This window comes from Sinocyclocheilus grahami, unplaced genomic scaffold (genome assembly GCF_001515645.1).
Source record: "Sinocyclocheilus grahami isolate Dianchi unplaced genomic scaffold, SAMN03320097.WGS_v1.1 scaffold106.1, whole genome shotgun sequence".
NCBI lineage: Eukaryota > Metazoa > Chordata > Actinopteri > Cypriniformes > Cyprinidae > Sinocyclocheilus > Sinocyclocheilus grahami.
Window position 1 is genome coordinate 1,064,027 of NW_015505285.1, and position 12,943 is coordinate 1,076,969.

General features: G+C 36.7%; 1 protein-coding gene across 2 annotated transcripts; it reads left to right on the forward strand.

Moving 5' to 3' along the window:
• Positions 1 to 835: 835 nt before the first annotated feature.
• On the forward strand, positions 836 to 10,859 carry LOC107588595 (SERTA domain-containing protein 4-like). 2 transcript variants are annotated; one of them, XM_016276743.1, is made up of 4 exons: positions 836 to 1,358; positions 8,458 to 8,626; positions 8,831 to 8,958; positions 9,842 to 10,859. In XM_016276743.1, exons 2-4 carry the CDS (start codon positions 8,473 to 8,475, stop codon positions 10,550 to 10,552), a joined length of 993 nt encoding a protein of 330 aa, XP_016132229.1. In that variant the 5' UTR covers positions 836 to 1,358; positions 8,458 to 8,472; the 3' UTR covers positions 10,553 to 10,859. The 2 variants fall into 2 exon arrangements, with proteins under 2 accessions (XP_016132229.1, XP_016132230.1); XM_016276744.1 differs by having other exon boundaries at positions 9,845 to 10,859.
• Positions 10,860 to 12,943: the final 2,084 nt, after the last annotated feature.

The following is a 12,943-nucleotide window of genomic DNA, read 5'->3' on the forward strand; positions in this document are numbered from 1 at the left end:
GCCGTCTGCGGCACGTTTTATTATGAATGCGCGAGCTTTATTTGACGACTTGTGGACTGTTCAACTGCAACACCCGCCGAGTGCCACTAAACAGCTTGAAAGATCAAAGACCATTTTTAATATAACTCTGACTGGATTCGTCTGTAAGAAGAAAGTCATATACACCTAGGATGCTTCGAGGGTAAGTAAAACACAAGCTAATTTTCATTTTTGGGTGAACTTACCCTTTAAGTAACCTACGAATATTATCTTGCAGATGCCTTCCAGTTATGAAGTCAGTTTGGTCATTGTGTATCAGAGATGTAATTACCGTGTTTACTCTTTTTGCTAAAATTGAAGTAAGCAATTTACAATCAGTATTAAGTAGAGCTATAGGTGTATATCCAGCACAGTCAGTCGGGTCTTTAGATATTTATATTTTTAAATAAAATATATAAAATGACAACAACAACAAAAAACTAGTTGGTCTATAGGCCTAAAGGGTAAGATTAGTGTGGTTTGATTATCAGATAATGTTTCTGAAAATGTCCTTAAAAACAGACGTATGATCTTTAGCTGTTAAAAAAGTGACTGGGCAAAATACAATCTAAAAATCAAAACCGAAAAAAACGAATGTGTAAATTAAGAAAAAGGTGTACAATAGGTGTGTGTACACGTTTGTGCGCGTGAGAGTACAGAAAGTGATGGAGGGACCAAAAAATCGGCACAACTTGGCGCTCTCTCCACCTCTTCTATAGAGAACACCGGAGAAATCCGCTCAGGAGCGCGGCTGGAAAATACGGACCGCCGCTCCTGAAAAGGGAAATGTCTAACAGATGATTGGCCCCGTGCCCGCCCGCTCCACTTCTGCTGCGCGCTAAACGCAGCTCCTCTGACCAAAACCAGACACACAAGGCACCAGGGAAGCATTGCTGCTGGGACGGGACGCATCTGATCCCGAGCAAAAAGCTGCTTCTGTTTATTCCGAGGAATGTGGCGCCGCTGTTGGTGTCCTCTGACGTTAACAAGCCCAGTTCAAAGCAAACGCTGCAACGTCGCACCGTCTGCCGGTGAGGTCACTGTGGCACAAAGCAAAGCGACCTGCGCGGACACGCAACGGAGATTCCGTCACATCACAGCGGCTTTGTTCGCGCGCTGATTGACTGCTTGGTTTAGGATTCGATTTTTTCCAGTAGAATCTTATCGATTATTGCAAGTCAGAAAGGCTCGCGCTGATGGATCTTGGATAAGTAGTTATTGATGAACAGAGCGGGACTACAGCAGCGGAACCCAGAGGAGAAAACGAGAGCGCGTCCATAACGAACACATCTGATTAAATAAAACAACACATATTGACTTGGTCCTCATTACAGTTAAAGGTAAGCAAAAGTTACTATATTTTGAACATATTCACACTGCTCGGAGTTACGCGCCACCAGCCTCCGGAGGCAGCCAGACATGGCACCGTGCCAACACCGATGAACTACACCTATGATCTCTCAAGTGTTAAGAGCAAACAACTATTTTTTTAAGCACCTAAGAATACACACAGTATCCCGTTTTCGTTATGAGAAGTTATACTAATGATCAAATATTAAATGTATATTTTGTCTATATGAGGAATGCACTAGGCAAAGAGTGTACATTAGGTCCATATAGTCACCATTTGTATTTTCTTAACATTTAATCACATTTTTGCATACAACTAGTTTGTATTAAAAGGCCCTACAGTTGCAAATTAATTTCATTTAGTATCAAATATTTCATATAGTCTATATATATATATATATATATATATATTACATTTATTTAAAATAATGTGAATTGTGATAATTGTGATTGAATTAATAATAACATACATATCTATAGATCTACATATATTTATATTCCTTCAATATATTTCTTAATTTAAAAAAATATATTTCTTAATATTTCAGCGACTGCATTTACTTTTTTTTTAAATACCTTAAAATTTTTTAAATTAAATTATATATAGTCAAATAAAATTACATATTTCTATCATACATGTGAGCTATCATCCGACCAAGATTCATTTTGTTTTTATTACGGTTTGTAAAATGTACTATAATTACACTGAATCTCTAAAGATTCTAATGGCAGTGAGGTCACACACACACACACACAATGTTCTTTTCACACATTAAAACACCCATGCTATGTGTGTGTGTTGTAAGGGCAAGGAGCCAGAATTCTGCTACTGCTTGATTCCCTTACAAGGAGATGAAGTGTACAAAATGAAAGCACAATAACTTTATAGATGGACGCAGAGTGTGTGTTTTTGTCCTGATGAATGCGCAATTACTGTTGCATGGGAAAATTGTGCATTGGTGTCTGCGTAGTGTAAGGCAGGAGACAGATCTATGTGTGTGAGGCTATTGTTGTTGTGCAAGAGAGAGACGCTATTGTGCGTGGCTGAGATGGTATGTGTGTGTGAGTGGGATTATTTCTTGCTTCATTATCAGCAATGGGTTCACTGCGCTGGCTGTGGCATCTGTTCCTGGTGCCGTGGGGCAGGAGTGTGTGTGTTTGTGTGTATGTGGGTATTCCCCCTGAGATCACTGTGCCAGTTTAAGAGTGTCTGGCATACTGCCACACATTGATCCCTCCCTACAGCAGGCACAAAGGAAAACCCATGCAATCGTTTACCGCCTGTGGTTCTCATCAGTCCGTTCCAGTCATTTGTGTCTGGGCATGGTGAGGATTTACTTCAAGAGACTTCTGAGGAGACTGTGGGCTGCTTCACAGACATAACCGACTGTTTTTGTAGCTTACGCGTGTTTTTAACGTAAACTTGTGTGTGAATGAGAACTTAGTTTAGTACTCACATGCTGTGATAGCTGCTTTCTGTCCGTGCACTCAGAAAACCGTATAATACAAGTTTAAACTCATATGGTTTAAAACTCATGATTTCAGCGAGATAAACATGATAATCAGAACCAAAATAGATGTTTTTTAGCAGGCCCGAGCTGTAATGGTGCAGCTCTATTCTGGAAAAGGGGGCGGGAAGCAGCAGCTCATTTGCATTTAAAGAGACATGCTCTAATACGGAGTGTTTCTGCTTCCACTCAAAATAGGCATTTTCAAAATGATATAATAAATTATCTGTGGGGTATTTTGAGCTGAAACTTCACAGTTACATTCTGGGGACCCCAATAGAATTATATTACATATTGTAAAAAGGGACATAATAAATCACCTTTAAGAAATCAATACTATTATTTGGCAAGGACATATTAAATTGGTCAAAAGTGACAAAATAATTTATAATGTTACAAAAGATTAGCAAATAAATTCTGTTCTTCTGAACTTTCTATTCATTAAATAATTCTGAAAAGACGTATCATGATTTCCATGAAAACTATTAAGTACACCTGTTTTCAACATTCAAATAGTAAACAATTTAATAAACAATAAAACAGAATTTATTTTTAAATGTAATAGCTTTCACAATATTACTGTTTATACTGTATTTTTGGATCAAATAAATACGCCTTGGTGAGCATAAGTAATTTTTTAAAAACACATTAAAAGAGCATTTACATGACATTTTAACAAGATATATTACTATAGCCTGACTGAAATAGAACTTTTAAAATGCATGTAAACACACTTCATAATTCTCATTTTTTTTAGTACTTGAAAATATTTTTGATTTGGCTTTATTAAACATAAAAAGAATAGATAATGGGGAAAAAAGAATAGATAATTTAATATACATATACTAAAGTAACTTTAATATTATTAAACAATGTTAATTAATCGATTTTTAGTTTTGAGTTCATAAGACAAAAAATTTAGAAACTTTATATAAATAGACTTTCTTTCAGTAGACAGTGTTGCTGTCTGAACACAAATAAATCACAGCCATCACATCATAAATCAGAGCCCACCTTGATGTAAATATCACACTCATTTAAACGATAGCAGGGATGATGTGATTACCCTGCCCCTTTGAGTATACAAAGAGCATGTGCTGTCCTCCCTCTGTCTCAAACACACGCACACACACACACACAGCTTCAGGCTCTGACTCTTAACAGCAGGGATGCATGAGTAGCCAGAACATTCCTTCAGCACTGATGTGGCATTGTGTGTAATCATGAGACAGCCAATGACGTTTGATTTCACTGATTTCAAACATGATGCAGTTTGTCTAAAGGCACAATATATAACTGAATGCAGACACATATAAGATTTGAGACCTACAAGCGGAAGCCAGGATTTTTTAGTGAACAACAACTTGGTTTGTTTGTTTACAAGACTTGTAAACAACATGGCATCAGAAGTAAACATATGGCTTCAGAAGACTTGTAGTATAGTGCACAAGTCGCATGGACCACTTATATGATACTTTTATGCTGCTTCTTTGTCATGCCTATTCAATATTCAGAATTGTCACCTTTTGTGTTCCACAGAAGAAAAGTCATGGGTATGTGTAAATTAAAAAAAAATAATAATAATTTTTATTAATTTGTATGATCATTTAAAAAAAATAATTAGTAATCATATTGACAGAATTTTTTATGTTTAATACACTAGATCTCCCACTAGAAAGTAATAAATAGCAGTGAGATATAGTTTTACAGTTTCACCTCCATATTTTGTCATAACTGACATCTTTGAACATGTGTTTATATTAGTTACTCCTGTTTCTCCTATTTCATAGAACTGTTTCTGGGTCAGGCCGTGTGGTCAGACTGTGGCATTAGCTCTGTGCATGTGCCATTGTGGTCGACGTTCACTGGGGTTTTAGAATGATCTGTCAGCCTGCTGTTCCAAAGAGCAGAGCAGGATATGAGCTGATGCCTAAAGCTATTCTCATAACCTGACTAATTGTGCAGTGTTTTGTTTTCTTTCTGTCTGCTCTGCCTCTCTTTCTGGCTTAATTTCTACTGACAAAGCATTTTGAAAATTGTTTAAATAATTTCAAAGCATTATATTTCCTGGAAGACTAACCACTCAATAAAACTATTGTCTTTAATAAGCTATACATGAGAAGTGCATGTTCTTAAAAAGTTATCTAAACTGACAAAACCTGCCTTTGAGGGCATAAGGAGATGTGGCTAAATAATTTGTAAATTATTTAATAAATCATGAGTAACATTTTATATAAATGCAGTTATTCTATTTCTAAAATAGAATACAGCAAAAATTCAGCATATATATATCCCCATTAAGATAAACGTGTGAGTGAGCTTTAACAGCTTTTATGACCCAGTAAAGAGCATCATGAGCTTTGGATGTTTTGGTTTTAGTGAGTTAAGCCAAAAACTACATTACCTCAATGGAAACCTGTAATTGTGGTTTTCGCATAGGAAAAACCACAACTGCACAACTCAAAGCTTATGCCTTAAATGATTCCTTAGGTTGGATCGCTCATTTTTTCATTCTTTCACTCTCTCTGTCTGGTTTTAGCATCAACTGTGTTTTATAATTTGCAGTTTTAGCATCTACTGAGCTTCACAATTCTAGTACACATTCCCGTCTGTACCCTGCAATATTTGTGTATGTGTGCGTGTGTGACTGATGAGGTGCAAATCCAACGGATCCAGCACCTTTTTATGTTTTCTTCACATGAAAAGGAAAGTGGAAAAGATGAAGAGAGAGAGAGAGTGCACAAAACGAGCAAAGAGACAAAGACAGACAGACAGCTTATGTGTATGTATGTGTGTCTGTGTGTGTGTGTGTGAGAGAGAGAGAGAGCACTGCTTCTGTGTCAGCTCTGTCTTCTAAAGCGTAAATTCAAAGCAGAGTTGTGGGCGGAATGAGAAACAGGTAACGACAGTACGAGGGAGAGGAGGAGAGTGGGATCTGCTCTGATTAAACACGTCTCGCTCACATGATCTCAGTGTGATCCAAACCCTGCGGACACAGACTAAAAACAGGACAAGTTATTACAGCTGAATTAAGTTTACTGCAAGAGGAACAATTTTTGTGTCTGTGTGCATGCAAAAAAAGTATGTGTGATATTTTTATCATTTTATTTTTACTTCTCATTTATTTATACGATTCATTTTATTTGTTAATTTAGTGCAATTAATTTTAAAAAAATTAATGCAATAACATCAACACAATTAGTCATGTCCATTAACCTGTATATTAATTTGATAATAAAGAGCTTTTCACACAGGACATTTAAACATTTTTTTTTTTTTACTTTTTTCATTTAAAAAAAATCTACCTCAGTCAGACTGACTGCCAATGGTGATCATGACATAGAAATAAAACTGCCACTTTTTGTCACCTCAATGCTTTGGTCTGCCACAATAATATAATGAATTATCTTAATTTAGCGGCTATTCTGATAATATATAATTTACTTAACTGAATAAAATGTTTTAATCGACAGTTATTGGCAGTCCAAATAGTTACAAATAAACATTGTTTGTCATGTGAGAATTGTGTCTGGTGACTCAGAACAGCCTGGCATAACGGCAGTTCAATGTGTGCCAACTGAAGCCACTACATGAGAGTAATAGTGTGTCTGTGTGAAATTGTCAGCGAAGATTAATGACCTTTGTAGAGGCAGTCATCCAGAACTTTTCCTCTCTCTCCTGTCACTGCGTGTGTGGTAGAACAGAGAACAAAATGATTAAAGAGAGATCACACAAACAGATACCTTCCCTTTCAGCTTCTACTGAATGTTTTTCTCTCTCTATCTCGTTATCTGAGTGTTTCATAGTGTGTGATTTTGGCTTTTTAGCTGTTTTAAAGAGTCTCAAAGTGTTTTTCAAATGCCTTGTTAGTGTAATCTTCAAAGATAGAGAAAATAACTCTACAAGTTATTGTAGAGTAGCACAGGGTTGTTGAGAGGTTGCTTTCTTTAAAGGGGTTGTAATGAGGATTCAAATTTTCCTTGATCTTTTAAGATAAAAAGAGTTCATTGTAATATTAAAACATACTGTAACTTTTAGAATGCAAAATTTGCTCCCCAGCGAGAAAAAAACCCCTATTGATTACAACAATGCAAGAATCTCAACATTAGAAACTAGTGGCTGTTTATTCTTAAGTCTCTGATCATTTCAATTAGATCTTAACAGTACGAGTGCACATTTCAGCACAGATCGTTTTGTAAAGCTGTCACAAATGTAATACAAGCTTTGCAAAGAGGCTGCTATTGAAAGATTGTAATTATGAGTTGTTTGCAAAAACTTTCCTAAAATTAAACTTTACTAGAAACATGCCTAATGTTAAAAAATAACTCAATATCAAAAACATTTTAAGATATGATTTTATGAACACACACACACACAGTGAATACAGTAGTGCAGAAAATATAATTTATCCAGTGTCAATTGAAAACCTGTGTTTAGAGGGATATTTCATCAAAAAAGTTTATTCATCTGTATGTGGTTCCAAACCTGTATGATTTTTTGGAACATTTATGTCTGTCATTTGTAATATATACTGTATGTATACTAGGGCAGTCAAAATGGCTGAAAAACTAAATTCGAATTTTTTACTTAAATATTATCGATATTCAAATTATATTCGAATTTAAAAGGCATAATTTCAGTTAGGGGGAAAAAAGCTTTTGGCTTCTCTCCTGAGGCCACAAGAGGGCGCATCAAGCTAAATTTTATGCACGTTTCTTCAAAGCAAAATAAAATAACACGACTATCTTTGATAAAAGTGCATAATGTTTAAAATAATGTATATAAACCTTATATAATTAATAAAGTTGCTTAAACAATTAGAAACAAAACTGCATCGTGCATGTATGTATAGTTTAATACAAAGGACCGAAAACCAATCACAAAGAATACTTTTTTCATTTAAAAACATGAGATGCAGTGGGATGGGGAAAACTGCCATAAAGTCTTAAGACATGTTTTTTAAAAGTTGAACTTACATTAATTTTACATAGCTTTCTAAACATGCCGCTCTCTTGTGCGAGACGTGAGTGCAACGGTGATAGATGTCCCTCTAGAAAATGCGATAAATATGCGTTCTGTGTGAACAGCTTGGTTTCTGTTTTGACGTAAACAAGATTTTCCCCGAATTGATTGTTCTCTTTTTCTGCAATATTTTGAATGAACAACGTAGCAGCGCCGCATCTAGTGGGTTCAACTGGAATGACACTTACATCATCGTCGCATTTCGTGCACCACTGATAATACTGCCTGATGCACACCTAAAATTCGAATGCAAAGTTTTTGCATGTGAATGTGGATTTTTATTTTAAATTCAATATAGCAACCCCCCCTCCCCCACCACACACACACACACAAACACAAAAATTGCAGAGGGCCTCGCACCTCCCTTGCGACGGTCCTGTATACAAAGTATACAAAATGGGGTACAAAACAACCCTGGAACCCACTGACTTTTACTTTACAGAAAAAACGTCTTCTGTATTCCATAGAAGCAAGACATAAAGTCATACAGGGGTGAAATAAAATGAAAATTTCATTGGGCATTTTTTTAAATAATTATGTTTGTGTGTTTGTTGTTTAGGACTGAGGTGAAACTATGGCTTTGGTCCTATCAATGAACCCCTTTTGTGAGCCTGAATCCGAAGCCCCGCCGTCAATCTACCAACCGATCTGGGATTCTGAGCATTGCAGTAAAAGCTGTATCTCCACCCCCTCACCACCAGGGGGTGACACCCAAGGGCTCATTGAAGGTCTGAAACTAATCTCATCTCTGAAAAACAGACTACCATGAACAGATGGTGCTGATGATGCTCCATTCCAAAGTAGACGTTTCAAAATCTGTTATCCAGTTTTGGAGCTAAAACAGGCCAGAAATTCTCTCCATACCAGTCTTTGATCTAGAAGACATAGCCTATTAATGAAACTCTGTCTGAACCTTCCCATTTTGTCTCCAGAGCCCAATTACAGACGAGCTCCTGATCATGTGATGGATCGTGTGGCCCTATCACGGATCTCTTATTTCAAAAGGAAGTTTGTGGAGGATGAAGAACCTGTACTGAGCTTCAGGAGTTACTGTCACACTGTAAGTCTGCTAGCCTTACTTAATTCTACATATTTCTACACAACACTTTATATTATTTATAATACTTTCAGTAATTCATAAAATTGTATGAGTTGTAACAATTTTTGCATAAACTGGCATTACCACTAAAGAAACTGTAAACACCAGGGTTTTTAAAATGTGTACATTTTGACACATTTTTTATCGTTGTAAAGGTGAGGACACATTAGTGATATTTCATGGGCAAAAAGATCCATAGTCATGTAGAAGTCACTTTAAAAAAATGTAGATTAATGTGATGAATTTTTGTGAATATGTATGCAGAAATCTTACAGCTTCACATGAAATTCAAGACTGGATTCATAATAAAGCATTCTTATTGAAATTACTGGATTTAATTTTGGACTAAAATTCACTGAGCAATCTTGACTGTACCTCATTTGTCATTTTTTCATATATTTTCATTGCACTTTTTTTTTTTACTTGAAAATTTAGTTTGACTTCAATTCAACTCACATTTCAGCTGTTATAAATTCATATGAAAATACAAAAGCTGTAGTCATTTTATTAGTAATTTTAATTAAATTTCTGTTCTGTTATAGTGCACATTTATGCAGATTTCAGATTTTAATTTTTTTGGTTTCAATTCAGTTTTTATTTCTATTCCTATTTTATTAAACTGAAATATTTCTTCACTGCTAGTTTTTATCGTTTAATAGTTTTTGTTTCCCTATACTTTACTGTTTATCACTTTATTACACTACATACCTCTGCGAACAAAACAAAGCATTCACCAACATCTTGCACCTTGATTTGTTCCTCACAACACATTATGAATCATACAGGTTAACTTGATAACTGACCTGACCTCGTTTATGAATGCTCATTTTGTCTTCCGGGCCAGCAGGTGTCACCGGTCTTGGAGGAGCGTGCACACATTCTCCGTCTCTCTCTCGAGAAGCTGCGTTTCATGGATGACCCCGAGTCCTTCTTACGACGCTCAGTGCTCATCAACAACCTTCTCCGTCATCTCAGAAACGAAATCCTCCTCCAGAGTGACTGGTGCTTCCCATCAGGTCCCACAGCAACACCTTGTCCCCTCCAAACCCCTGCCACAAATACTCTTCCCTCTCCTGCCCTGCAGCCCTGCATTACGCCTCCCGGGCCATACCGCAAACGCCTGCGTCTGCTGAGGCGGGAAGGTCCAGAGTGTGTCCCAGCCTGCTGCTGTTTATACGCAGCCGGCCGTTACCTCCAGCTCCCTCTGTCTGTGTACGAACGGGACGTATACTCCAACTCTCACCCTTCTTCTTCATCATCGACTTCAGTAAGATTTCCACAGCTGCTGGAGGAGGATGAGGAGGAGGACAGTGATGAAGAAGAGGACTCTGTGTGTCCTATGTTGGCTCTGTGTCAAGCTGAAACCAGAGAGCAGAACAGGACGTGGGATGGTCTGCAGCCGCAGAGCCACAGGGAAGACAAGACCCTGGAGAAAGAGAGAGAAAAGGGGAAGGAGAGGGTTAGAGGAGGGGAGGTTTCACAGCAGTGGCTTTCAGACGCTATAGGTTCTGGACACCATGGGGCTCTCGCCAGGGCACACGTGAGGGGAAAATAACAACAGAACACTTGCTGTGGAAACAAAGGAAGAAACTGGTTTCCAGCAGCCTTATAGATCCATTATACGAACCAGAATATAACGTTTTTGAATTTTAAGGCGCTTTTTGTACATCTTTACGCAACACCACAAATCAAAAGGGACAGCGAATTCACATATTGCTCGTCTCTTGCGAAAACTACCATACTGTGCCTTAAATGTTCTTGTTTAATCTGTTTGATGTGTTCGTGGATATTTGTGACTGAACCAATCAACAAAGTAGTATGGAAGCGTGTTTCCATAAACTCACAATTCTGAGAAGAAAAAGGGAACTGCAAGGTATAAACTCATAATTGTGATTAATAAAGCAGAATTGTAAAATATAAAGTCACAATTATCTTTTTTATTTTTTATTTCATGGCAGAAAAAAAAGAATATATATATATATATATATATAAATTCGGAATTCTAATTTAAAAAAGTCAGAATTGTGAGATAAAAACTCCGAATTGTGAGAAAGTACGAATTCTGAGTTTATATCCTGCAGTTCTGACTTTTTTTTCTAAGAATTACAAGTTTATATCTCACAATTCTGTTTATATCTTGCAATTCTGCAATTGTATTTATTCCATAGCAGAAATGGCCTTTCATAGTGATGGGCACCATGTGAAAAAAGATTCACACTCATTCAGAATTTGTAAAGAAAAAAATTATAATTATAAAAAAATGTTCAAAATGTAATTTTGTTAATATCATAGGCACTTGTGAAATGCATGACCTGGGTTGCTGTCCTTGACGATCATCACGTTTACATGCAGTGGATTTTAGCCAGACTGCATGAGGCCCTGAAGGTGGCCATAATGTTCAATACAATTCTATTCCATTTAGACCCTTAATATTTTATTAATTTACATATTCAGGAGAAAAAACATCATATTTGACACCAGCTGACAGAGATCACGGATACAGTTACCTCAGTGTCCATATTAATCTGTTGTTTTGAGGTCCACTGATCCAAGTGATCCAAGTATTTCGTACGAAAGAGGGAATCTTCATTCACTATGAAAGTGTTTTTCATGCACTTTTTTTATATTGTTTGTGTTTTCTCTGCATTTATTTTATTTCTAAAAACACATAATGGGAGAACCTCATACATGAGCACAACTTATACAGGCAACAATGCTGGTAGGAAATGAAATAAAATCTTAAACATTGTTTGGGTTTGAATGTGTGTGTGTTTTTGTGAAATGTGTTAAGAATAAAGGAATGATCTCAAGCTCACAATGTTCCCTTTATCTCCTTGTGATGTTATTATATCTGGCATGCAGCTTATTTCTTTGGATTCTCTCTCACACACACACACACACTTTCTCTCTCTCACTCATTCGCTCTTATTACTCTTGCTGTCACGTTTTGCATCCTTCCTCTCTTCTCCATTATCACTATGGAAACAATGTTTACTGGAAGAGCAGTCTGGGATCCCCTGAGGCAAAAAAAAAAAAATTTCATGGCAAACACACACACCCCACGGTCACACATGCACTCTGGTTATTATGAACACACGCACACGTTTTCACACCTTGAGTTGAGATGATTTTGAATGAAGCACACAATACTTCCGTTAAAACAGTGGACATAATGAGGTGATGGAATTCCTTGACTCTGGATGTTGTCGTTGTACAGTAGTTGTCATGTGGGCTTTTCACCTTTGAAATTTAGCAAATGTCATTTTAAACGTTAAAATGTATCTTGCTCCATGGTTCACACCTAAGTAATTTATCTTCAGGTTCAGGCGCAACCGTCAGGTTTTGACATTAGGCTACACAATGTACATTTGTCAACGTCCTTGTTTGTATATTTATCAGATTAATAACACTGCTCGGAGAAGTACAACGCGCAAGGAGCACGCGAAGTGTTTCAATACCTGTACGTCTATCATTGGAAATATCGCTACGTAAATCCGTCTTGAATCTTAAGTGTTGTCCAAAAATAATGCTGTCTATCTTCACCACTGAAGTTCGTAGTCACTGTTTCACAAAGATCTCGGACGCTAAAACAAACCGCGTCGAAGATACAAAGTATATGAATATTAATAAGGTCAGGACTTAAGGCAGTTTATGATTGGTTGACTTTCTCGTTCTCAACCCAGTGTGAAAAAATAAAAATGTATATACTGTAGGCTACAGTTTACACGGCCTAGGCTACAGTATCTTATCTTAGAGTGTTCAGGAATTAATAAACTGTAATTGCCTTAATGGGGCTCTCAATGTCAAGCCAAGTAATTACGAATCAGATGATCCAAAGATTCTATCAAAATATTCAATAGGACTGATATCCTACTGGTATAATATGGTATAATCTGAACAATTATTTTTGCTGGACAGAATCAAAAGATTCGATTCATTGGGATGA